This window comes from Hippoglossus stenolepis, chromosome 21, assembly GCF_022539355.2.
Source record: "Hippoglossus stenolepis isolate QCI-W04-F060 chromosome 21, HSTE1.2, whole genome shotgun sequence".
Taxonomy (NCBI): domain Eukaryota; kingdom Metazoa; phylum Chordata; class Actinopteri; order Pleuronectiformes; family Pleuronectidae; genus Hippoglossus; species Hippoglossus stenolepis.
Window position 1 is genome coordinate 14,275,662 of NC_061503.1, and position 27,526 is coordinate 14,303,187.

A 27,526-nucleotide genomic window follows, 5' to 3' on the forward strand; every position below is an offset into this window, starting at 1 on the left:
GCCGTTAAAAGAGCCATTAAAACATTTATTTTATCAGCATAAAATGTTTGAATTACCTACATTGGAGAACAAATAGTACAGCATCAAAGCAGAACCCTTCGTGACAACAGTGGTGCAATTAGTAGCCATTCAGTTAATTCTGTTCCAATGTTTAACACTTGTGGTTCATGATACACGGCCTCAAATCATGTTAACACATGTTAACACAATATTTAATTCAGCCTATTGTGGATAAAAGCAAAACCTTTAATATCAGTGTTGAATATGAGCTCCACAGTCTGAGGCAAACAACTTCAATAAATTACGCGGAGTTAAAATGCATCTGTTCCCCCGTGCTCACATGGTATTTGTAGAAATGTTAACCAGCAGCAGCGTATAAAACACAGTTCACAGGTCCATGAGCTACAGTTTAGCTTTAGCCTCCATGAGCCACTCACTGAAGCACTTCTCCATGGCCTTCCTGCTGGCCCAGCTGCCGTTGTTGACCGTGGGAATGATCTTGAGAGGTTTGATCCACTGGACAAAACGTTTCAACTCCAGAAAGCTGCTGTGTTCACTGTACGGGATTCCTGTCAAGATAAAAGGGAAGTTTTGATTAACATGCATCCAAACTTTGGCACTTGCGCAAACCTACATTTGGATTTTCCTCGCAGGTTCGTTTCAAGCGTTTTGTAATTTTCTACTTATTAAGGAGCAATGTCTGTCAGGGAAAGAGGCCAGTGGTGGTTTCGAACTGAGCCAGATGGAATTTCAGACTTACGGTTTATCTTCCCCGTTTCTCGATAATGAAGTGTCACGCTCGGTGAATGCAGAAGAGTTTTGGTTTTCGGTAAAACACTGTCACTGAGCCAGATGTCTGAAGGTGTGGGGAAGCCAGTCAGACAAGCAACATGGCAAAGTCCCAGGGGAGGCACCAGATGCTCCACAGAGAGACCCACAGGAGGATTTCAGACGCTGAGACATTAACTATCAAAAATGTCATCGCTTATGTTTGGAGGGGAAAATAAGAAAACAGTTTGAAGCTGCTGCAGAAAGCTGGCATCTCTTGTTTGTCCTCCATCATCCCTCAATGGGTTTTAATGTGCCCCACTGCTGCTTCCAGCTCAAACTGAGCCCCCTCTGGTACACCAGTCAGTCCTCCACCACCATGCAGAGAACAATATTAGGAGCAGCATATGGCTGGGAAGGGTAAAGAGGAGGAGCTAAACACGGGGCAGAGCGAGAAGACGGAGAGACTGTGTGAATTGGCTTCCGCCTGAGTGACACACAAACTGCTGAGGAGCAAGCAATTATACGAGTGTGTGCAACGCAAAAGGCCTCTTGCTGGTGATTGTGGGTTAGGGGCCAGATGGCTGATGCTGTTGATGGATCTATTCAGAACATGAAACAGGACGGGAAGAAAAACAGGCTAAATCTGCAGTGGCATGTTATTTCTGGCAACTGCTGGTACAGTTGAGTCTTAGCTGAATGTGGGAAGATGTGAAGGATTGTGTAGCACTGCAGGGTTCTGTGTTTGGTCAGTAAAAGAGAGAAGGGCATTCTGTCCAGGCATGAGCAGCAACAACACCTCCAACTTTGCAGAAGACCTTCAAATGCAAGGAAACAGCAAAGAGAGGGAACAACTAATTAAGAAATGTACTCTGGGCCATTCCTCCTCATTCCTGATTCATTATTATCATTCTAAGCCTCGTAGCAGAGTCGTCAGTGTTCTCTCTGACCGAAACAACCCTGAATAACCCCGCCTGTTGTGTCCCAATGGCCTCGGGTCGGATATCCACACTCTAACTGCAGGTTCGGACACATAACTGGTTATACTGATATGTCAGGAAGACGTTCAGTGCGTACCATAAATGGAGATGTTGCCGGTGATCTGAGGCCGAATGTCTTCCACTGATTCCACCTTTTGGCTGAAGGTCCAGCCGGTGGGTTTGAAGGCCAGCAGCTGATCGTACTGTTGTGAGAACCGAGCCAGGTGTTGCTGCAGTTTCTGTGGACATAGTGGGGGGGGGGAATTAAGAATGGCATCACAGAACACGGTTACTACCAGGAACAGCTGCCAAGTGTCCTCACGCGATTCTCTTCCAAAAACTAAATACATAACCTACACCCTTTGAGATTTGCTCATCAAAATATACACATGGACATATAATTAATTTCAATCCACATTCAGATAATTTATTTCTAATTTACTATAACAAACATTGAACCTAAAAAGTGGTTTCATCTAACAACTTCTCGTAGCTCGTATTCGTGGAAGTCTGGCTCCTCAGTGGGTCTCGGTACAAACAGTGACTGCATCCATTTGTCCCTTAGTCGGCCTGTGTCCAGTGCTGAGTTAATCAATCCCAGTCTGGAACTCATCTGTGGTTATACAGATAAGTCAGTTTAAGAGAGATGACGTGTTTCAGTCATAAACAGCATTTGCTAATTATTTTAACTCCTGTCCCACATAATTGTGTATGACTAAAGCAAGAGCAGAGAAAAAAAAAAAAACAGTCCAGAAATAATCAGACCTCAGTTTTAACACAAGACACATTTACAAAAAAAAAAAAAGAACTGCAGACAATTAGAGAAATCATTTAAAAACTAAAATAGCCTGCTCTATAAGTGGTTTCACTAAATGGAGCAGTTAAACTCATCTCACCCTGGGTGTTTATTATTGGAGTGGATGGACTCATGCCATGAATACACAAAGAAACTGCCTGAGGGATAAGTCTGATGTCATATATCAGCCGATTGTTTAACTCTAACCACTGGTGTTTGCTAAACATGCCACTAAAAATCAAATGTATCTTCTACTCCCAAGGGCTGAGTGTAATGACTGCTCTCAGATCAGGGAATGTGACACCTACGTCGAAGGAAATCTGCATCATGGGCAGCACGTGGACTTGGGCCGCCTTCCAGTCGGTGGTGATCCGTTGTCTGATTTGCTCCGACTCCAGACAACACATGGTGTTGTACTTGTCTCTGGAGAGACACACTTTGGACCCTAGGACGTCTGCGAGCGCTGCAAAGGAAGCAGAACCAAGTCCATGTAAGAAGCAGGAACGTGGGAAATTCAGCCTCCTCGTTTTAAGACCCAGGATGTAACTTATCCAGATCCACAGCACATTTCACCTGTTCATAGATATCGACTCTGTACACATGCCTGATGTTTTTCCCCCATGAAGAGCTCTGATTTATTTTTTAGAAATCCCCCCCCCCCAAAAAAACCTATTTCGCAATGTTATCGAAAGTTAAAAAAAAATACTTCCTGACAGCTACTTGGCCCATCCCTCATTCTTCCATCAAGTTTCACTCAAAATAGTTCAGTCGTTTTTTATTATCCAGCGACAAACAATGAAAACAGAAGCTCCTTAGCAGAGGTAAAAATAGACTGTCGAATGCCTCCTTCAAAATAATCTGAATATGCCGCGTTGTGTTTCCTGCCTTATGGAGGTGTATAAATAATCCTGTGAATTAACATCACAGAGTGGATCAGTACAGTCATACAAACAATCCAATCAGCTGTTGTTTTTCTTTCCAGCACCAATTTCATGCAGGGCTTGTTGAAGGAGAGTTGATTACAGAAGGAATCCATGCTGTTCACTCTGTGTGAGGACGACAGTAGTTTGAGAATTTCACTCTTCACCAAAAAGTGGATCAGACCATTATTCATGTGTGTCACTGGGACGGTTTGCCTCGAAAAAATGAGGACGACAGAGCGAGAGCGACACTTTTTCTCCGAAAACACACTAATCCACGAATTCTCCAAACTGAAACTGACGACCTTCCAGTGGAGGAAGGAGGTCAGGTAGTGATTTAAGGCTGCGGGGAAGAAAAAAAAATCCACTCACGCTATGATTGGTTTCAGAAACACATTTACTGTGTGTCCATCAGTTAGGCTCTGGTAATAGCTCACACAGTCATATCACCATTCCCAGAATATATCAATAAATTATCTCTCAGTCATACAATTAGCCATCAAAAATGTCTCTTATCACTCTGCCTAATTATCAGACTGACCATGAATTATGCGCAGTATATAGCAACTCCCCTCCTGGGGGAATATGTTGCATAACTACTTTGACCAGTGAAATTATCATAAGATCATTTTGATGACAATTCACACAGAACATGCAGTCAAAATGGAGCCAATAAGCTTCCCTGATTTATAAAATGTATAGAAAAGAGAACAGAACAACATACAACTGATATTTAATTAATAATTTAAATATTTATCAATAGGTTGTTTGATTCTATGAGAACATAGAACTGAAATTTAAGCTGCTGTATATATTGTAACTCGATTTCCAGACGTCATGTCCCACGTTTGGATGATTTTATTGTATAAACCTTTTAAATAAAACACTTAATAAAACTTAAATGTGCTGATCCAGCTGATAAGAATGAACCTGTATCAATATCCTGACTTGGTTACATATACAATATGCAAGCATTTCAACTTAAAGCAATAACATTCCTCACTGATCCCATTCCCAGGTTACTTTCTATAAACTATCGTCAGCCTAGACAAAGCCTGCAATACTCTGTAGTTATACATCATGCCAAGCCTGCAGGCTTCTCCCAGTGCCTGACAAGCACTTAAAAAGCACAGTTAGGACAAATGATAAGTATTTGCATAAACTCCAAACACTTACCCAAAAAGACCTTCTCTTTCCCCACCGAGTAGGATCCACACACCACAAGTGTACGTGGGCTGAGCGTCACCAGTTCAAACGCTGTGTTGACTGCAAAGTTGATGACCTCTTGCTGTCTGGGGAAGGTGTACTCAGGGCTGCAGTAGCTGCAGGGAGAAGAGAGCTGACGCTGAAAATCTGAGTCTCCTCCGGGGCTTGTGCGTCACTTTTACTTGTTGTCAGTTTACCCACATTGGAGGAAAATCTGAACAAGGGACTAAGGAGTTATTGTTGCTGTAGGTTCAAGTATTAGACAAACTAATAATCCAAACAGGCTGAGAGCAGTGCAGTACCACAACAACCCTGCTGTTGCTACTCTTATATTCACTGTGTGTGAGGGGGCACTTACGTGGTGTCCAGGTAGAGCGTCTGCACTCTGCAGCTGAGTAACTCTGGGTAGGTTTCCATCGAGGGATCAGCTCTGAAGTCTCCAGTGTGGAGGACCTTCTGTCCATCATGCAGGAAGAACAGCAGCATGGCAGATCCTGGGCAACTGAAAGACACAGACAGACACAGGTGGGAGGGGAATTAAGATGATGACAATCTGGGGGAATACATCTTTATTCAGGAAGATTTGGGGATTTATTCTGGGTTTTTTAATTTCTCTGCTGGACTACTCACTGGTTGGCTTCCAGGAGGATGACCTTGACCCCCTCCACAGTCACCTGGGTGTTCATAGGGAGAATGTGGACGTACTGCTCTGCCACCCTCAGTTTGCTTTTCACCAGGTTCCCTGTAATCTGACCAGAGGAGGCAGCTCTTAGTAAAATGCAAACTAATTTTATGTCTTATTTAAACACGAAACGGGCAATAAAGTCCAAATATTATTGCTGAATACTTCAATTCACTTTACTGCTTGATACCTGAATTTGGCTGCAGCATTTGCAAAGTGACAAAGAGTAATAATGAGACCTGGAGAAATCAAAATTTGCCAGGTAATACGTTTTTTTCTGCGTGAAAACCCCCACAAAGGTCTTCAAATTTCAATCACCTCCAATATGGACACAGCCACCGGCAAATTGGTATTCATAGCTGCCGGCTGCAAGTGAAATTGTCATTACTCTCAGAAAACGCAGAGCGGTGAGATAACAAATGGATCAAGACTAAACTCTGTGGAAAAGAGCAGACAGGGAAGCTTTTTTAATGGAGGTGCAAATAAATAGGATTTGTGAAGGAAACAACAAAAGGTTAGTTGCAATTCAAAAGGAGTGAATATCGTTCACAGCATTGAACTGGTAACAGGCCTTGGGGGGAATGGTTTTATTGAAATAAAACCACCATTCATAAAGTATCCTGTCCAAATAAAAACACACTGTAAAGGACAAAGTGTTGTGCAGACAAATTGATAAAATAGGTGATACGGTAAAGAAACTGACCGTAATTATATAATATTAGAAGTCATTTATACTTACTCTGTTACAGTAGATTGGAACTGTTGAGTTCTTGGTCAACCCTCCGTAGTGGTCTGAGTGGAAATGTGTTAGGAAGTAGGCAGTGATGCCCTCAATCTCCCCGTACTGAAAGGCGTCTATGACAAACTTTGTACCTGAAGAAAATATGACAACTACTTTAGATTAAACACAGACTTAAAAAAATGCTTCACCTTCAGATGAATTCCATAATCACTGACCTGGAATCTTCTTGTAGAAAGGACAGCGTGGATATTCCACTTCTCCATCAGCATTTGTTCTCTTCCTTCTTCCCCATCCTCCCCTCCAACCCCTCCTGGCTTCTCCCTGAGCGCTCGCTGCACCACTGCTCTCTCCAGTCGCTGTCCCCTGTGAGGCATTAGTGGTTGGGTCAGCCTTACTTTTCTTCTCCCACACTCTCCTTGGTTGTCTCTGTCCCCAGTTCTCACCAAGTGCTGGATTCGAGGCGGTGCTGAGCTGGCTTGGTCCACTTTCGACCTCTTTCTCCTTCACCTTGAGCGGTTTGAGGCCAAAAAACACTCCAATGTCCGTCTGCTTGAGCGCGGAGGCCTGACCAGCTTGGCTCTGGCCCCTCTGCAGTGACATGGTTTTAGATCCTTGGACAGTGGAGGTTTCAGATGGAAGTTCTTGATGAGAGTTTGCGTGAGGCTGCTCTGACTGAACACCCTCTTTTGAATCTTTGAAATTCAGACTATCTGAGGTGAGAAGAGTTTCTCTCAGGCGCTCTAAAACAACACTCTGTGGAGACTGAACACTTGTACACGGACTGATGGCATTGGCCGCTTTACCATGAGCTTCCTCTTCCCCAGTGGAAACAGCTAATGAGGTAACTGACTCCAGCTGGATGTTTGAGGACGACAGGCTGTCCTCGGCCACATTATTGGTTTCCATGCTGCCTATGAACTGAGTCAGGAGTTCATCTTCACTTGAAAAGCTGTCACTAAACAGCGGCAGCGAGTCTTCATCATCATTTTCAAATGCGTCACTTTTGAAAAGGCTTTTTCTACAATCACTGTTATTGATTTTAGTCTCTGGAGGGAACTCTGACCGGGGTGAGTAGGAAATGGCATCATTGTCTTCAGAAGGCGGCTCACTGTTTGGTAAAACTTCACAAGCTTGTCCTGCACTGTCTTCCTTCACTGGAGTGGATGATATCTCTGTTTTACTTTCTTGGGAAGCACTGATGGATTTGTGGCCTTTAGTCGAGGACGACCAGCCTTTCTTTTTCTTTAAGTCCTCTGGGCCAGGGGAGCGAAGAAACAGAAGTCCATTTGTGCGTTTAGACAGAGGTGTTGCAGTGTTACTATTGTGAGGGGATGAGGCAGAAACACCGACAGCACTGTCCTGCGACGTCTCAAAATCAGAGCCGTCCACATCATTATTCATCAGCCAAGGGAGATGGCTGAGGCTGGTCTCCCCACTAGTCTCCGCTTGCTGGGACAGACTGAGAAGGGATGAGTCGCTACTTGCTCGACTATGGGCCAGAAGCGTGTGGTTAAACTTCTTGTAATGGTTTGGGATGGTGGAGGAGCACCGGAGACCATCTGGACATTCTGTATGAAGAGATAAAACATTTAAAAACTTTAAAAGCACCTTAAATCAAAATCAGAAAAGGCAATTTGACACGACGGATATCAAGAAACTTTGAGAAGCTTCTTTTTTAAATCTATTTTGACATTTATTATGTTCTTAAAACAGTAGTCTCATATTGTCTGCAGTCCTTGGAGATATAGAAACAATAAATAGTTAAAAAATACAATAAATGCTAGATTCAAACATGCGTGGAAATATCAACCATGTACACAACCAACCATGGGTAATGGAAGAATGCATTTAATTTTGGTGAGGATCTGAACAAGGGAGGGATCCAGGAATTGTTTTATCACTTTCTTTAACAATGTGGGATCGGACATTCTTTACGTTTTTATTGATCTTTCCAAGAATAATTCATTGGTTTTGAAAAATTCAGACATGTTTAGGGCACTGACAAGCAAATGATGCATCTAGTGAATTTAAATGGTGGCAGTACGCGCTCTCTTACTGCCCTTCTAGTTTGACTTGTTATGGAAAGCAGGACTTACATGTGACTTGAATATCTAATGTGGCTCTTGGGGGAACTTTTTAATGTATACTTGTGTGCACCTGACTGCAGGAGGTGTGTTTTAAAAAAAGACCATATATCTATGAATCCATATAGATGATGGGGAGGATCTCAGCCTTTAATCTGAAGACGCATGGGTGTGTGTGTACCTTTGCATTTGTCCCTGGGGGAGTCGAGGCACTCGGCCACATGCCATCTTTGACTCTGCACCACCAGGACAGAGAAGGGCATCTGACACATGGGGCAGAAGTGTCCAGAAGACTGTCTCTCAGCAGCCCTGTCTGTCTGAACCGTCTCACAGGCAGGAGACAACACCGAGGACACGGGGAGAGTCTCTACACTGTCAACATTAACACGTGTGCTAGATCCTGCACGTCCATCTGTCTGGACTGTCTCAGCCCTCTGAGGTGTCCTGACTGGGGGACCACTGCTCTCTCTCCTGGAGGTGCACCTTCTTGTAGTGGTAGCTGCAGACTGTGATTTCTCTGTCTTCTTCTTCTTCTTCTTCTGGAGAGGCTTGTACTCCCAGATGTCATTTTCACTCTCGTCCCTTTGTGACATGTGGAGAAAAAGAGCCCAACTTCCCTGATGCTGTTGCCCGGCGACCACCTCGAATCCCCCGCTATGCTCGATAACATCCCGCGAGTTACCGAAAAACGACCGACGCTACAGTAGATCAGCAACAAGCGATGTGTTGCTTGACATTGTGAGGACACGTGTTGTGGCTAAAACACACTTTCATACTAAAAACGTAGAATTAAAAAAGGCTAATTTCAGCTAAATTTGCGAGCTGCTCCTAAAAGAACATGTGAGCTCGCAGCTACCTGCCGCCACTGTGCAGCTATGAATGTGGTAAAGACAAGTGGAGAAACACAGCAGCACTTTCCACACATCCAAAAAAAAAATACATGATGTTTTACTTTAAACTAAACACTGAACAAACTCAGAAAAAGTGTTCACTTACAGTTTGGGTCCAGAAATAATTTTAAAAGTCTTAGAACAAGCGTTCTAGGGTCGGATATGTAAGTGTTACGAATCTGCGTAGTGCATTTACCTAACCGGCTTCTTGTTGTTGCAAACATGGCGTCCCGGTGCAGCCTCTCCGCTTTATTTACCTCCCAGAATGAGCTGGATATCAGCCTGAAGGAGGCTGAAACGCCGCAGGAGGAAGAGGAGCTTGTGCTGCGGTACTTGAAGGACTTAGACCGGAGAGATGACCTGAAGATACCGGATTTCCAAACGGGTTAGAGCAGAGTTTTGAAGCTTTTAGCTACCTTAGCTTAGCACTGTTCCTTCTGTCAGTGTGAGTGGGGTTGTCCGCCCCTACATGTCGTGACAGGACCCGGGGTTGGTTTTCCGGGTTTGCTGACGAAGAACCATGAATTATTTTTCGCATTTAAATACTTTTTTAAAAAAAAAGCAAAACCATCCCTATCTGTCGCGCCATCACGGTGTCACACACACGCGAACCTTTAATTGGTCAATTATCTCTTAATCTGTGAGGGACTCAAGTATTTAAATGTCACGCTACTTTACTTTACTGCACTTTTTAGAGGGAACTCTTTTTACTTTTCTGTATTTGGTTTAGAATTAACATGAAACATCAAAGGTAACAGTGTAAAAACAACACAAGTAGTGCTGTCCAAACTTTTGACCACTCGCATTTACAAACTACGGTCATTAAAGGGGAAGTTGGCTACTATTTCATCATGTCACTCATAACTTGCACATTTTAAATATATATATTTTTTAAAAATACTGTGTGAGGTGACACAGATATTTCACCTCACTCTTGTTCATGCTGACCCCAACTGTCTGTGTGTCAAGTTTCAAAAGATTTGACTGTGGAATTTATGAAGCAGCAGCATCTCATCGCACCAGTAGGTGGGGCTGTATCGTAGTACATCAAATAATAAACAGGGATTTGGTGTTTTAACACTGCATGGCATCCATAGGTTTAAAATGTGTGTTTGTTTAATATAAATATTTAGCACAATTTAGGGCGACTAATTCTAGGGTTTTCCTTTTGAGGTTATCTCTCATCAAGCGGGGGCACAACAGCAAAAAGGTGTTGCTTACCTCGATTATGTTGAATTCCGAATTCCCCAGTGCAGGAGAATCATTTCAGGATTCTGCCTGTAAATTTATACAACATGTAAATTTTCCCCGGTGTCATCATTTCTCACTCTCACAAACATTAGCCTAGTTGTAGGCCACACAAATGAGAAAGGGGTTGTGTGATCATTTGAATGTGCAGTTTCCTTTCCTTTTTTTCTTCACTAAAGCAGTTGCACATAATTTGATAATGTGATGTCTTCATTCTACATGATCTAAGTAACAGATATGGGAGATTAACTTGTTTACATGGTTTTAATTGAATTGTCCTGTTTCTCACGTTTCTGCACCTCCTGCTTTTGTCTTTCTCCTACCTCTCATTTACAATTATTTTTTCCTGGCTCCTCCTGTCACCCCAGTTGCCCTTCTGCTCCTCTTCTTTGCCCTTTAATGTCTCCTGTCTCTTTGCCTCCCTTGTCTTCTTCTGCATGGCCTCACACCAGCCTCCTAAAACACAATGACACTTCTGTTGCCGTCCTCTCATTCACTCTTCTCCTCTTCTCTTCTTCTCTCCTTGTGTTGGCTCCCAACAGCTGTAAAATATGAAAATAAGTGTGTCTATCAAGCGTGACGAATCATCAGACCCCATTTTCAGTGCAGTGTGAGGTATGAGTGGAAAAAAAAAAACATCAGACACAATCTCCAATTCATTTATTTTGAGATATTTCATAGCTGCATTAGCTGTGAATATTTTCCAAGTTATTGCTGTAGTCCAACTTTTTTCTCTCATGACATGAACTCTTTGTCAAGCCTGAGACTGATATAACCTTCAAGAATCTTGCGACCGCAAGCGTTACCCTCGTAGGACGGCCGCAATGGGCACTGTAAAGCATATGCCGACACTGTGACGAAATGTAATTAGTAAGATAACGGCATCCTTTTCCACTCTGTGATCTGCTCCAGGCTTGGAATGGCTGAACACAGAGGGGCCTCTGTCTTTGACCACGGATCTGGCTGGCAAAGTGGTGCTGCTGGACTTCTTCACCTACTGCTGCATCAACTGCATGCACATCCTGCCTGATCTGCACCAGCTCGAGAAGAAATATTCCGTCGAAGGTATGGACTTCACGAGTTTATCAGACAAAGCAACAGGTAGCATGAGTGTCCTGATCTCAGCATGAACCGCTCCTTCCCCAAGTGTGGTGCGTGTACGTGTCACCTTTTCATATATGTTACTAAATTTACACATAAGAAGCCACCTACAGTGTGAAGAATAAAACTATTTTATATTGTTATAAACTTAATAATATAATCCAAATCATGAATTACAGATATTATGTGTAACAATTCTCAATGTTTAAACCAAGAGAAATCCCCAATTTTATTCAAGGTAACATGGACATTTCCTTTTGGTCGCCTTTTTAATTGCGTCTTATCTGCTTTACTTGTGGTTGTGCTTGGGGCAAACGGCGTGACGCAGAAAAAACCAGTTAGCTGTTTTTTTTCCCTTCCACTGTTTGTATTAGTCACTTGTAATGGATCGACGATTCTTTGCCGTTTGCTGCACATTCTGTCGACGAAGCTCAGAGCGCAGAAGCACAGGGGAACCAAGCAACCCAATAAGATTATGGGTCAAGAAATGGTGGTGAAGACAACAACCCCCATGACCTCATCAAACTAGGTCTTTTCATTGTATGCATTGAGTGATCCATAGCGGCCAAAATCTTCTTTATACCTTTAAAAACTATGATATGCATATAAATTCTGCTGTTACAAAGCATGTTGGAAAGCTGGGGTAGCTTATGTATGTCTTTTTAGTTGTAAACCTTTTGGATATGCTTGCGTCATTTAGTGCATTTGTAATACTCTTCAACAGATAAATGAAAGGGTCAAATGTAAGTTTTAAACCTGCCCATTGTGAATTTCCAACATAATCCACATGTCAGTTGACTGACTTTCATCTCCAAATGACTGTGGAAGACTGAAATGAAGTTACAACACATTCTGCAACTCCATAATAAAGCTGTCAGACTCTGTTAAACTATGGCACTAACGAACTGTGCGTTGTGTCTGTAAATGATTGGTTCTTGTCTAGTGCTTGTCAACCAATCAAAACAGCATCTTAATGCTGTGAGTTACTATTGGTTTTGCCCTGCACATTGAATGTGGTGGAAGCTAAAAAATAGAGTAAAAAAAAATAAAAGCTTATTTGTTCTGTAAAATGCACTTTTAATCTTCTCCTGCTGGATTATTAAATGTGAAAGGATGTCTCTTAAAAAGCAGGACTGGCCTGCCAGCGGCATTATTTAATATATTCCTTAATGTCAGAATTCAGGTACTTTTTTTATTTTGCAGGAGGTAGAAGCCTGGCAGGCTTCACTGAAGGAAAACACAAATCCATTGGTGCCTTATGCGTCATACTGTGTCATGGGGCAGTTCACTGGGGCAGAAAAAAATGTAGTACATCAGCTTGTCCTCATGTGTTCCAGGGGCATGAAGGCCCTTATCTCGGCTGTGAGGAGACAGTGACTAAAAATATTTCCAAGCTGCAGTGTCAATGAGTGCGGGTCCCATAATTATACGCTTTGTATTGCCAATCCATGTGAAGCATAATCACATCCGACTGACTCTGGTCCTTCAGGGGATCATCAGAGGAAGCTGTGCAGCTTGAGATTCTGTTTTGATCCAGGTCGGACCCAGAACACATACGCACACGCACAGGCACACACACGCTGCAGTGCAACCACACACGTTATCATTCTTGCCTTATCTTTGGCACTGCTGTGGGTACATTCTGTATTCTGCTCTGGTCAATGAGGTGTGGGAGCCGCCCTGTCCAGTCACTCCCACAGTCCACTCCGCCACCCACCCATCGTCACTACAATCTGTGCTGGTACTGTAACTGCCTGGCACAGGCCATGAGTGACGAAATCCACTGCAGGCTGTTTTGGGTTTGAATGTCCTGGACTGAGTGTTTTTACTTCTGTCCAGGAAATGTCCAGTAGGCTCCATTTACGAAGGACTGAGGACATTTGTTACCTCTGCCAAGGAGGTTGTGTTTTTGCCCCTGTCCCTTGGTTGGTTGTGTGGTTGGTTGTCAGCAGGATTACGTAAAACTACCCCACAGATTTTCATGAAACGTGGTCAAGAAATAACCCATTAAATGTTGTTGCAGATCCAGGATTTCTTTTTATTTTCCATAACAACGTGCGTTTGTTTTTGTTTAGTTTTTTTACATTTTCACCAATTTCCCAGGGAATTAATTGATCTAAATGAAAAAATTGTCCTACCTAGGGGACTGATATCTAATGAGTGTGTGACTATTGGTGCAGCTCGATTGAATTTAATTATTGGGCCTTGGCGGAGGTATGCGCTCTACTGAGTGCCATTCTAGTTTTTCATATTATTGTCTGAAATGGCAAGTGAGGTTCTGTTCCAAAAAAGGTATTATGAAATGTTAATTAACCACGTTATCAAAAATTAAATCATGCAATTTATATTTTGAGAGTTTCACTAATTTTCTCATTAGATTTTCATTTGAAGTGTGTGTACCTCAACTCCATGTATTAGCATATTATTCTGTTCAGCTTTCATCACCTACTCTTCTGTCCCCTGATGCTCAAATTATGCAGAATTTGACAAACTGCTAGTGCATGGAAAAGTTAGACGAATATGAGCAAATTAGATATTTAAAAGTAAATTAACTCTAAATGTTTTCAGTCGTTGTGATAATGTTCAGAAAGAATGCCATTTTGTAAATCGAATGTATCATATGTATATAACCTATTTAAAAGTAGTGTGTCCTTACCTACACACGTCTGGATTTGTTTTATTTTAGGCAGTTTAATGGTTTACATCTACGTATAAGAATAATCTTTATTCTAATTAAGATGAACATATTCTAAGTGGTTAACATTTATATATTCTATAGATCTTCTAAATCTCTCATCAGCTGTCAAGTTTGTTCCCAAGTGAATAACACATGCTCAGATTGACAGTGTAGCTTTGACATTTATGTGACTCCACTCTTTATTTTTGTTTTCAGTATTGTCAAGTTTTTCAACTGGGGAATGACGTGTACAAATGTGACTGCGTTTAAACAGAGTCTGACACTGTTTGGGGAAACAGACAGGAAACACCCTCATCTGCTAAGTGCGGCCACTTCTGCCAGTTTTAGCACCACAAAAGGCTCCGTTCAAACTGGGTCCATGAATTAACGTTTTCCAGTTTTAGGCCTTTTGAGATGCATAACAACTGAACATCCGCTGGCCTTGTCAAAAGTGATATTATAACCAATTGCTTACATTGTGTTGACAAAAAGCGTTTTATAGACTTTGATGATTACTGAGAAATGTTGATCTTTCACAGCCTGGAGCCTCTTAATTGTTTCTAAGAACCTCGCTGAGACCTAGGGGGTAATCAACAATTTAACTAAGGACGACTTTGTTTTACCCAATCTCTCGTGTGTGTGTGTGTGTGTGTGTGTGTGTGTGTGCCAGGGCCAGGGCCAGGGGCGTCAGCTGCACTGTAAAACATGCTGTGGGGATGCTGAGTTTATCTGATGTAGATTTCAATATTTTGCCCCTAGTTGCTTGTTATTATTAGTAAAATAAATGAGCCTATTTTGTTCCTTGGTAGAAGAAGGTCATCCAGTTCATCCAGGCAGTCATTATATGATCACTCCTCTTCTGCAGGCTGGGCAGTTTACACTACACAATGTCACACATACTGTCAATCTCAAGTATTTCCACTTTATGCTACTTCACACTTCTACTCTGATACATTTCAGAGATAATTATAGTATTTTATGCTCCATTACATTCATTTGTGAGCTTTAGGTCAGATTTTTTATTTTTTTTAATGAAGATTTCAAACAATAGATAATATAATAAGCTGTTATAAAAAGTTGTTAAAAGACTAAACCAGTGGTTTCCGCTTCTGAAAACGCAATTTAGTGTTTTCAAATGTCTGAGTTGTTAAAATCGTTTTGTCCAATGCTTTAATGATACAGTATCTCACCACAAATCAAAGTGTAACAAGCTCTCACAGTATATCTAACGTCCCTGTACATAAAACTGTTTATAATGTTTTTGCTCTAGCTCCACCTGCTGCTTACACAGCTGATCTAATTGTGTCAGAGCTTTATAGAATAATCAGTCAAACGAGTCATTTTACTTTGAAATTTCTATTGTTTTTAGTGCTGCTGCTCTGAGTTAAGTATCAAACTCTTTTGTGTGGAAATGAAGATCAAAAGGCCTGAAAATGTCCTGAATATTCAAAAATGACATTAAGTTGAGCCACTGGCTGTTTTGTTATATTTTGCTCTTTTTAATGTTTTCATTGTCTCCATCTCTTTTCATCTCTCACTCAGATGGATTGGTTATTGTTGGTGTACACTCTGCCAAATTCCCAAATGAAAAGGTAATTGCTTTCCATTCATCATCATCTTTTTTGCAAAGGGATTGCTTTTCTGGATGTGCTGTCTTTCTGCGTTTTCATAATGGAAAACTACCAACAAATATGTGTAATTTTTGGAAAAATTGTAATTTTATAAAAACCTTTGTCAACAAAGGCCTCGGGCAAAAACAACAGCCAAGTATTAATCTGTATTGTTATACACAAGTATGATGATGAATATCTTTCTTTTCTAGACATGATAGTGTCAGAACATCTTACATTTTTTGAGTTCTTGATGTGTCTGTGTCAAAATAACCATACCTTTATGGATTTAATCATCTAGAGACTTGATTCTTATTATTGTAACATTTATAATAAATGGAACCTTTTTTTAATTAATACATCACAGATTTAAATATCTTAACAGATTTCTCTTTGTTCTTCTCCAACCCTGTTTTAGGTCTTTGACAATGTTCGCAGCGCCGTCCTCCGCTATGACATCTGCCACCCGGTGGTGAACGACAGCGAGGCGAGCCTCTGGCATGAGCTTGAGGTGTCCTGCTGGCCCACGCTGGTCCTGCTCGGACCACATGGCAACCTGCTTTTCTCCCTGGTGGGCGAAGGCAACCGTGACAGGCTGATGCTCTTCACTGCCTGCGCCCTCCGTTACTACTGGGAGGAGGGCCTGCTGAAGAACCACAAAGTGGGAATCAAGCTGTACAGAGACTCCCTGCCACCAAGCATCCTGTCTTTTCCTGGAAAGGTGGCTGTCGACAACAGCAAGAAACGACTGGCCATAGCTGACACTGGGCACCACCGGATTCTGGTGGTGTCCTCTACCGGACAGCTGTCGCATGTCATAGGAGGTAAGAAGTGAGATGCAGGATGGTGACGATTCTCTCTAGGTTGAACTAAATCCTTATACCTCCACTCTAGGGGATTCTGAAAAAAAGGGACATGTTGGTTGTTTTTCTTGCTTTTTAATAATTTGAATCTGTATTATTCAACCAATTTTAAGCAATATTGGTATTTTTAGATTACTCTCATGCCTCAACAACCCTCAGAGGAGCCACATGGTTTCCTGTCTTGTTCCCAGACCAACAGAGAGGTTGGCATCAGCAGGGACGTGTGCACGCTGGGAACTGGCTCTGATTGTGGACAAGATGAGGGGAAAAAAAGATGGATCTGTCTAATTTTTGTGGGTTGACCACTTTGCTCTGCACACATAATATTTATTTTGGCATAAAGATTTTAAAGAATAAAGCGAAGCTGAAGTTGCAGTTCCAGGAAACATTTTAAAACATTATTTGTGTCAATGAGCTGAGGTTCAAAATGTTTCACTCTACGTCTAAGTCTCGATCCCCTGTCAAATCTTTATAAACTGTTGTTTCTTAACTTTTGATATTGAAGACTTGATTCATTAAGTGGGCACCACCACGGTTTGGATGCAGGTGTTAAAGGCCGAAACCATGTCTGAGTCTGAAGATGCTGAAATGTACCTGCAAGGCTTATGTGACAGCTCAGACTCTAAAACATGCAACAAACGCTGTCAGTCGATTTATCACTGGAGAATGCACAGTGTCCAGGTTTTCAAAACTAACTGGACAAAGAGCTTTGATTCACAAAGTCGGTGAAAACGTTCCCTAATCTTCATGGTGTCATCACGTCTGTCACAGGGCCAGAAAGTGGGAGACAAGATGGCGACCTGTCTGAAGCTTCCTTTAACTCCCCTCAGGGTGTGGCCATTAAGGGAGACGCGGTGTACGTGGCCGACACAGAAAACCATCTTATCCGAAAGGTAGTGACCATCACTATTTCCTAAAATAACTTATTATTATTATTTCTCTCTGCATTTATGACTGTCTGTCTGTGTTTGTGTCTTTGTGCTAGATTGACCTGTTGGAGGGAAGAGTCAGCACACTCGCTGGCACAGGAGTTCAAGGCACAGACAAAGAGGGCGGAGCTACGGGACCCGAGCAGCCAATCAGCTCGCCTTGGGATGTGATTCTCGGCACTGCCGGTGAGTTCTGTGACCGCAGACCGGAACCCGAAGGGCGACATTCACAACATTTTATCATCTCTCTTTTCCTGCCCTTGCACTACAATCAATAACTGTAGAGATGGACATCAGCTCCGCCCCTCTCTCAGACCGCCTGGCCATTGTCGGGTGTCGCTCCGTCTTGTAGGTCAGAGCTCAGGCAGATTGAGGTGACAGTGGAAGTGACTACATTTCACGCCCCTTTGAGGAGGCTGGGATTTGAATTCTGACGTGATCACACACACGAGGATGAATAAAACATAAAGGGATACTAGACGTTTAATATTTTCTTAAATAAAATAAAATTACACTCATGTACACAAATTATATTCATATAATTAACTTTCCAAATACAGCTTCTGCTTGAAGTGGATTTCCTGTGTTGCCAAATAAAAACAAAACAAAGCAGCAATTCATTAGTGGTTTAGATGTTAATGACTTGTTGTTTACAATTTCTCAACTAAGTCCTTCAGTTCTCATTTACTGCGGCTGATTGTGAATAGAATGGATCGTGCTTCACAATTCATTCTTCATGTTTAGGGATGCACAGAGGCCAATAGACAATTGAATGGGCTAATTAAGTTATTGGAAGATACTTATTAATCTGTGGGGCCTCATAAATGATGGGAGACAATAAGCCTCTTTTAACAAATTCCTCTTCTCTCATATTCTCACAAGGTCTTTTTATATTCTCACTAAGACTCTTCTGCAAAAATCAAAGCTCAATCCTCCTCCAGTGCCTCACTTTTATTATATTTGCCAGAATATTCAGAGCTCCATTTATTATTAATATAATCTTTAGTGTTAATCAAAGTAGAGTGTTTTTAAACTGTAACTTCAGAATCTGTCAGATTCTTTAAATGCTAGTGTTCTTCTTTCTGTGAGCTTTCACAGCGAATGTAAAAATTATCCACTCGTGTAAACGTGTGACCCATTATCTTTATTTACGGTGGTTAAGAAATTTAAAGGTTATAAATTCAATGTTTGTATTAATTCATTAACATTGATCACTATATAAACTTGATTGAGTTATTATTCAAAATACAGATTGAGCATGTGCCAAATTAATGACTTAACTATTAAAACCCCTGAATGGCATATTTCCCAGGGAATAATTAATAAATCTTGATTGAAAGCATCCGACATATTTATGGGACTTATATCTCTGAGTGTGTTTGGCCTTGGCAGAGGTTTCTAGTTGCATCTGTTTTTCTTCCAGCATTCTTGCATGAAGTCAACTTTGTTTATTATTAGGTGTATTAAGTGTTTTTCAAGTCGGATGTGTTGTCAGCTGTGGCCCCCGTCCCCGACCTTCCATGTGACCATGTTTGCTTTACAATGGAGGACGGACACAGTTGTTTATCTTGCCATTGGGCAGACATGTGATCATCATCAGTTGGTGTTTACATTTCCTACGTATGGTGATTGAATGATCGGCCCCATGTGATAAATATGTTTTATTTTGTTTAGCATCGATGTTTAACTGTTGCCTGGAAGCAAGAGGAAATCAGTCAGATTTTCTGCACAGGCTGATGGGTGCTGCTTTTAAACGTAACATGGTGTGATGTCAGACCTTTAAACTCGGCTAACATTGTCCCTGTTGAGACTACATCCAAACACTCATTGCATATTCCACACTTATTCACCGTGAATATAAATAATGGACCAAATCAAGAGGTCGCTGCACCTTTTGAACTATAAAGAGTCAGTGATGGCTGTCATCGAGTCAGGGGCCGCAGACGTCAAATGCCCCCTGACAGTCCACCAGATGTGAGCTGAGCTCTGCGCTGCATTAAAAATACAACTGAGATTCCGTGCGTCTGTCTGTGAGGGTTGTGTGTCCATCATGATGGCAGCTCCGCTCTGTGTCTGAGGGGACATACGGGCTTTGTCACACAGGGCGCTGTCATTCAAACCTGTTGAGCTGCATCTCTCACTCATTTCTGACGGCAAACAATCCCCCCAAAATAATTCTGACTTCCTGGGAATGAGTAAAAAGTTGAGAATGAAGAAAGGTCGACACCTGAAAGGACATTTTTAGCTTTAGAACAAATATGAGTAACACCTTGATGATTGAGGTTGACTGGTAAACAGCCAAAAGCATGAACGTTTCCTGTTTCTACACTCACTGTGTTTTGTTTTGTGTGTCAATGTATGTGCATCTCATTTGCATGCGTAGGCGGTGTGGAAGATAACGTGCTGTGGATCGCCATGGCAGGGACCCACCAGATCTGGGCTCTGTTTCTAGCAGATGGAAATCTGCCCAAAGGAAGGTGAGACCATCATGGCCACTTGGCAACAGGAAACCTTTAAACCCGAGAAATAAAGACATTTGACATGGTCAAACAAGCCTTGCCTATGATGATGATGATGATGTATTTCATTGCTTTGTCACCACCTTCTATTTACCAGTGTGTTGAAGGCGGGAACGTGCGTGCGATGGGCCGGCAGCGGCAGCGAGGAGAACCGAAACAACTCCTACCCCCACAAGGCGGGCTTTGCTCAGCCTTCAGGCCTGGCTCTGGCCCCGGAGGAGTCCATGGGCTGCATGTTCGTGGCCGACAGTGAAAGCAGCACCATCCGCACCCTCGCGTTGAAGGATGGAGGTGTCAAGCTGCTGGTCGGGGGAGAGCGAGACCCGATGGTGGGTGGACATGAGTTAATTTAAAACTTGGTGGATGGATTCAAGACTTATTTTTTCTGCTAGATACCTTTTTACGTTTATTTCCTAACATTAACATAGTTGGTAATAGTTGTAAACAAACCAGCTACAGAATAGTTTTATGGTCAACACACTTTCAAGGTCAAATGCACTCATTCCTAGTTAGTGTAGTTTATTTGTATCCATTTTAGTGTATTGGAGGAAATTCCCGAAGCAGAACTAGATGAGCTCTCACACAGTAATTTCAATGATAACTTGTGTACTTGGCTCTGTCTCCATCCATTAACAGCAAACACAATTTAAAGCCTTCACTTTAATCTGCCACAGAAATGCTCACAATCACTAGTTTTCAGGACCATTTAAAAAAAATACTATAAAATATTGTTTTGTTTTTTGAAGAGTGCATAACGCCACCAAGACTAATGCCCCATCTCTCAACTTTAAAGGGGGGTGGGTCCTGAGTGGGTTCTTCCGTGGGTCAAGCCTCTCCACAAAATGTCATGTTGTTTTTGTATAATCCTGCTAAATAACAAACAGACAAACCAAACATAACTTTCTTGGTGGAGACAACAAAGCTTCTCTTGTTCGTCGCTGAATCAGACCCTAAAAAATAGTTTGTGGTTGATCACGTCTTCTTAGCCGCTCCGTAGTAGTGCTTCTGTAATTTTCCTGTCACTATGGTGGATTTATCGGAAATTCCCTTGAGCTCGAAAGCTCGTAGTCATCGATAAGAATGGGGAGTAATTAACTGGAGTCATATACAGTTTATTCAACATGGCAGGGAGCCAGTAACATGCTCTGTGATCTACGGCCTCTAGATGTTTCGGCTTTTGAACTGAGACACAGAAACATTAAACCTTTAAATAGGATTAAAACTGTTAGCCAATGTGCATCGGACAGATACAGCACCTGCTGATGCATATATATAGTGCCATTAAAAGTGCAGAACGAAGGGTGTCAGCTCAGATGCACATTCATTTGTAGCAGGTGACACTTTTCTGTTTGCAGCTGTGGACAGTCGATGGGCCTCGGAGTCACTCATTGTTATGTTTATTGATCAGAGTGATGCAGCGTGAAAAGCTATTAATTCCAATTCTTTCCAATTTCTAACAGATTGGTTGTTGATTGGCTGTAATGGTAATTCATCTGTTTGGGATCACATTTGCTTGAAACAATGTTTGGATTAAAGACTGTTCATTTAATTATCTGTGATTTGACATTAATGTTATTGTTCTATTGTCTACTGTTATTCTAGATGCTTCTTGTGCCTCTGTTCTCGTATGAATTAGTCAGAATCCTTTGAGATAATTGATTTTGCCATATCCTTTATGTAGTATGATTCTCATAAGCACTGGTTGTTTCTATCACAGGCCTCGACTTGTATTTTGATGGTTAAAGTCTTTTTTCCGGTCAAAAACAGAAATGGTTTCAATTTGGTTGGAGGCGCTTCTAAAATTTGACTCTGTTCTTTCACCCATGTTGACTCTAAACAAAGGGGTCACAAGTTGCACTTAGGGCATTTGTACGTTTCTATCTCTTCTTTCCATCTGTCCTGACCATTTTTATCTTCTTTTGAACCAGAACCTCTTTGCTTTCGGGGATGTGGATGGGAAAGGGGTGGATGCCAAGCTGCAGCATCCCCTCGGTGTGGCCTGGGCTCCGGAACAAAGCCTGCTCTATGTGGTCGACTCCTACAACCACAAGGTAACTGTTGCACATCACATGGCTGCTGTTCAAAGCTACATTAAGTTGTTGAGTGGCTGCTCAAAGCTTGACTCTCCTTTTTGATCTGATACCATACGGCGAACATACAGGATTTGACTCTTTTTCTTAATTGTGTGTGTTTGCCTGTGTGATTCAGATCAAGGTGGTGGATCCAAAGACAAAGCAGTGTTGCACATTAGCAGGGACGGGAGAGGCTGGAGATGCTCTGGGCCCCGAATTTGACAAATCCTGCTTCAACGAACCCGGAGGAATCTGTGTTGGCCAGGACGAGAAGCTTCTTTATATCGCGGATACCAACAACCACCAAGTCAAAATCCTGGACTTGGCCTCCAAGACTGTCTCACTGGTCAGAGCCGTGTCTGTGTGTTACAACCTTGAGAATGTACTCAACATTTTGTCCACGTGTGTGTGTCGTTAATCTATCCCAAAAGCCTTTGTCCTAGAAGAGCTTGGATTAAAGGTTAAATAGAGAGGACATGGTTGGTATCAATCGCTTTCGCCTCTTTAATCCAAATACCCAAATTTCTCTCCACTCCAGTTCCCCATATCCATGGACTGCACCGACTCGGTACCTGCGCGACCTGCCAAAGCCCCCACGCTGCCTAAATCCGCCGCCAGGAAAGCAATGCCACCGGTAGCGGTGTCTGCGGGCCAGTCTCTCGTCCTGTCGCTCTCCCTGTCCCTCCCAGAAGGAACCAAACTCACAGAGGAGGCCCCCAGCTGCTGGGCCCTCTCAGCCGAGGGTGAGACGAAGTTCATTCATTGTTACAAATGTCATGTAAATGTGATAATCAGATTTACCCTACACATGAAAGTGAAAACCTCTTTATGGTTGTGTTAATGCCTGCTGCACGTTAGAGGATTTTCAAATCGCAGACGCAGGACCACACACTTGATGTTTAAAATAAAATAACGATTCTAACATAGGGAGTTATAACATCATTTTTTTTAATAAATGATTTTGATTGATTTAAAATAGATTTTGAACAAAGGTAGGCAAAAGCAGGATTGTCATTGCTGGTTTTACAACTGTCCTTTTTTCCATCTCCGTAATACAGCACTGATATTATTTGTGTGGCTGTAAGCAAAAAGTGTTCATCAATGCACGTGGGTCAGTGTCAAAAAATTAACTTGTTTTTTTTAGAGATTCATAACAAGCAACTAGTGTTTTTAGAATGAGCCCAAAAAAAACTGCCCAACCCGTGGCCCTTGTGCTTTTTCCAAGAGACAAGAGAAAAAAGAAGAATCCCAAAGTGGATGTTCAGATGAGGGGTTAAAAGATGACGAGACAAATATCTGCTGTAAAGGGGTTGTTGGGGAGACGTGGAAGAATCACATGGACATCAAAAAATTCCAGTGAAGACACAAAAATCCCCTGCACTTGTCTCTACCAGTTGCCCAAACTCATGCTCAGCAAAGGCGCGATTAAACCTTTGAATTATAAGTCTTCATTTGCCTGTTTTTATGTGATTACTCCCCGTGACTGTAGCCGTGTTCTCTTCATTTATAATGACCCTCTTCTATTCTAGATGTGAGCCTCTCAACCTCTCCTACAAGGCTTTATTTTGGTCCGTGATCTGTCAAAAATATAATAGAAGTGAATGATACTTAACCTTCATGTCATTCTCACTGTGCTACAACCCACACCGGGGATTTACAGTTCTCAGCTGAGGCATGGAGAGATCAGTCAGGGACTCTTTTTTTTTTTTAATGCACCAGTGAGGATGTGCTTCGCATGGCTAATATAATGATTGTACCTGCCACATACTGAACCGGGGCTTCGTTCATCGCTCTCCATTTGTAATCAACAGCAGTCTGACCCCGGGATCAAGTGTGAAGTGATTTCAGATATGTTAGTGACGGTTGATGGTCCGTTCATTAGGTTTGGAGCTCGAGTGTCTCCATCATCCTGAGCGGCGCAGCAGGCAGTCCGCCGTATCAGCGCGCTATTTTTAGAAACATTTCGATAAGACGACATGCCTTGGTTCACATAATTAGCCACCAGGCTATGATACGTGATCCCCCGCTGTCCGACTATACCCAGTCTAGACTTAATGCTGATCGGATCACAGCAGAGGCAGGAATTTTAATGGATCAAGTTGGAAGCGCACGCCAGATCTAAAGTGTTTTCACTGGCTTTTCACAAATGGCTTCCCTGGGACTGCACGTTGGGCATCAGCCTCATTAATCACTGCCGGCAACGATCTCACCGTCTGTCCGGAGTCATATTTTCTCACAGTTGATGTTGTTGCTTTCTCTTTTTGACTTTGACCCATCTTTCAGTGTCCGTGCCCCATTTTTTTTTTTAATGAGTATTTGTTGCTAAAAATATCCCCGAAAATGTATGTCCTCACCCTCACGTCATCTGATTCACTGGGGCTACGTGGATTTGAGGGGGGTAATATTTTAGCCGGCTCAATTTAGAGCTAGTGTGTGATGCTCGAGCCAATCTAGTACACAGGGTGCACCTTGCCCTGCTCAACAATAAATAACAGATGTGACGCAGACACTTTGTGAATGAGCTGCGTCCAGAATAAGGAGCAGTCTCGCTTTTTGTGAATCACCTCCTTTCAAGAACATTGGCAAACAGAGACGTTAATAAATGTGTCACCAAATAAATGTTCCAGATTGGGTCAGACTACAGATTTTGCACCTACATCATTCTGTTTCCTGTTTTTCCCACAGGTAACGAGTGGCTGCTTGACAATAAGGTGGTTACAGGTGACATATTGGATCTGTCCAGGCCCCTCTGCATCTCAACCAAACTTCCAGCTGTTGTTAAGGACTCCACCGGCGAGGCAAGCCTCACTTTGGGTGTATGGGTGTACTACTGTACGGAGGCAGGTAAAGCCTGTATGATGAAAGCAGCCTCCTTCACTCAGCCTCTACAGATAAGTGCCGGTCCCGGAGAGGAAGAGGTCACCGTGGCGTTGACTCATGCCTTCTAAAACTTCTCCCTTGGTCCAAACAGCCGGAGAATCCACTTTTTTTTTTTTTTAAATGTCAGTTTAACTTCTGATCAGGGCTAAAACTGAAACAAAGATTGTTTGTAACGGAGCCGTCACTTTTATCAAAAAAATGCATTTGGTACAAACCTGATTTTTCTGCATTATTTCATTTCGGACTGCTCCCAAGCTCTTTCTCCAAATTGTAATGCATCATCGCTGTAATGTTGTTTACTGTGCGTGACGGTTATTGATGGGAATGCAAATCGATTTATCCCTGGGCCTTTTTACTAAGGCTGAATAGCAAACACAGTAGCAGGCTAAAAAAAAGACACTATATATTTATACAGCAAATTTCCTATTGGTTAAGTTAAAGACAGAAGCCAGAAAACTGTCTCTATTAGAAATGTATATTTTTATACATGAAGAAGTTCATCTCAAAGACACTTTACGTATCAGAAACTCTATGTACCTCAAAAATAAAAGCCTCTATTAAATCAATAAGAAACTTTTTATTTTGATTATCTAATTGGCAGGTGGTGATAGAGCTGTCAGATGATACACAGATAAACAAACTTCGTCATTTAACAGTGATGTGGAGGATTTAAAGCTACTTAAGTTGTTAAAAAACAAAGTAGGAGCTGAAGCCTCTGATCAGCTTCACATTCTCCCCTGAACCAGCAGATGGACGAGAAATTCAAAGACACAAAATTAGCAGACGCCTTCTGTTTGAATTCAGAAAAAGAAAATTGCAGAGACTGAGGTTTTGCTCTGCCATTGCTTTTGAATGCTAATGCAGAGTTATGGCCTCTCTCTCTTGCAGAAGTATAATATTGAAACCTTAATCTCAGTCCGAGGAAAGAAGTATTAAGTTTTAAGCAAGACCAGAAATGAAACTTTATGAGAAGTTATCTATTTAGAGAATCACTTTTTTTTTATTATTATCATTAATATATTAAAGATGTCGAGCACCAGTGTATTAACTCAAATCTTGACTTTTTTTTCTTTGAAACACGGTATGTACGTTGTTGCTTTTGCCTTCACATGCACCGATCAAGCTCCTGTAAACATTTATGCAGCGCGTGTCACCGCAGAGCAAGTAGTCTTGAGTTGTTTACAGTTCATCGTCTCTTAAAGGCGACAGTCGACGCATTGTTCTGTGCATCCTCTCTCTCTCTCTGTCTGTGACTGATTATTCTTCTAATAAGGATTATTTATGACACGAGGAGTCCGTTTGATTAAGGCCGTTAAAAATATTGCCGTTATGTAAGCGAATGAATAAAGTGCCTGTTTCCAATAAAGGGAAGATGACCTCTGGTGAACCGATGACACCGAGTGACTTCTGCTCGCTGTGTGCACTCTGAAAGACACTCTTATTGAAATCGCTATCTCTCCCCGTGCATCTATACAGTTAATTTCTCCTCCACAAAGGGAGCTTGATATGAATCTAATGATGCCGCGCTGTAATACACCGTGTGCGTCGTTGTTGTGTAACACAATATGATAATGTGCAAGTTGTCGTTTGTCATTTTCCCCTTTATTGGTTTTCAAAGTTATTAGCTGTTGTCAGACCGGGGCCATCGCAATGTTTTGATTGTCATCGCTGTCATCATGTCTCGTGATTTAAATGTGCTTGTCTGACTTTATTTTATTTATTATTATTATTATAATAATTATTAGGTTTGGCTCTCTTGGCCCCAGTGCCTTGGATAAGAGGTGTTACTGTATGAATGGTGGGAGGCGATGACACTTTGACTGTATCTGTCGTGGGAAAAAGTTATTTATTTATTTTTTCTTTTCTGCACAAGTTTCACCAGGGTTCTCTCTCCGCTCTATGATCCCTCTGGAATTTCCTAATGAACAGTAATGAGCTTGAGCGGCTGTGGGTGTGCATTAAGTTCCTGATGGTGTTTACTAAGTCTCGCTTGATTTCTCCTCGCTGCACTCGCATGCTTTTGTCTTGGAAGGTACCTTGTTAGTCAGTGCTGCTCTGTAAGATGCAGAACAACGAATAAAACATTTTTGATACGTGACCTGGTTGTATGTCTGCAATGAGAAGAAGCTGAGGTTTCACATCATTCCTGAACATTCCTCTCGTACGCCTCCTTTGCAAATCAGGTCACTTGCCATCACCACAATTAATACATTAATAAAAATGAACGACTGCGGCTCTGCCATGTGAGATTTTTATCAAAAGCTTCTCTAATGAGCTCCGTTCATCTGTAAATTGGCCACAGTGTCAGGTTACGTGCGAGCTGACCCCGACTGTCAGACTTCCTGTTTCACATCGTGCACTAAATGCCTGTCATCTGTCCCATTCCTTTTACCAGAAGCAGCACATTTTCCTCATGTTTGCAGATTAGTGTTGCAATGAGGTGGTTTTCATGCCACTATTCAAAAACCTGCCAGCAAGAAACCTGTCTGATTTGGTTCGAGCAGACGTTTAGCAGCACATGAAATATCACAAATACACATGGAATCACTGTCCTTTCAT

At 42.0% G+C, this 27,526-nt stretch overlaps 2 protein-coding genes across 2 annotated transcripts; one reads left to right on the plus strand and one right to left on the minus strand.

Annotated features, from left to right (window-relative positions):
* Positions 1-4: 4 nt before the first annotated feature.
* Positions 5-9,320, minus strand: dclre1a (DNA cross-link repair 1A (PSO2 homolog, S. cerevisiae)). The gene is made up of 9 exons (XM_035145365.2): positions 8,360-9,320; positions 6,310-7,662; positions 6,092-6,225; positions 5,301-5,419; positions 5,029-5,172; positions 4,641-4,786; positions 2,853-3,007; positions 1,846-1,987; positions 5-569 (listed from the first exon to the last, which is right to left on the minus strand). The coding sequence occupies exons 1-9, from the start codon at positions 8,769-8,771 to the stop codon at positions 403-405; spliced, it is 2,772 nt and encodes a 923-aa protein (XP_035001256.2). The 5' UTR covers positions 8,772-9,320; the 3' UTR covers positions 5-402.
* Positions 9,277-27,065, plus strand: nhlrc2 (NHL repeat containing 2). The gene is made up of 12 exons (XM_035145366.2): positions 9,277-9,453; positions 11,229-11,381; positions 15,637-15,686; positions 16,123-16,528; positions 17,339-17,460; positions 17,553-17,682; positions 19,880-19,973; positions 20,113-20,344; positions 21,944-22,066; positions 22,224-22,433; positions 22,626-22,830; positions 24,773-27,065. The coding sequence occupies exons 1-12, from the start codon at positions 9,291-9,293 to the stop codon at positions 25,033-25,035; spliced, it is 2,151 nt and encodes a 716-aa protein (XP_035001257.1). The 5' UTR covers positions 9,277-9,290; the 3' UTR covers positions 25,036-27,065.
* The last annotated feature ends 461 nt before the right edge of the window (positions 27,066-27,526 follow it).

Excerpts from the sequence above, each read along its gene's own strand:
- dclre1a (XM_035145365.2), bottom strand. The coding sequence starts at position 8,771 with ATGTCACAAAGGGACGAGAGTGAAAATGACATCTGGGAGTACAAGCCT. Across the intron at positions 7,663-8,359 it reads CCCCAGGGACAAATGCAAAG|AATGTCCAGATGGTCTCCGG; the intron begins GTACACACACAC and ends CTCTTCATACAG. Across the intron at positions 1,988-2,852 it reads TGATGCAGATTTCCTTCGAC|AAACTGCAGCAACACCTGGC; the intron begins GTAGGTGTCACA and ends CTATGTCCACAG.
- nhlrc2 (XM_035145366.2), top strand. The coding sequence starts at position 9,291 with ATGGCGTCCCGGTGCAGCCTCTCCGCTTTATTTACCTCCCAGAATGAG. Across the intron at positions 9,454-11,228 it reads GATACCGGATTTCCAAACGG|GCTTGGAATGGCTGAACACA; the intron begins GTTAGAGCAGAG and ends GATCTGCTCCAG. Across the intron at positions 22,831-24,772 it reads CTGGGCCCTCTCAGCCGAGG|GTAACGAGTGGCTGCTTGAC; the intron begins GTGAGACGAAGT and ends TTTTTCCCACAG.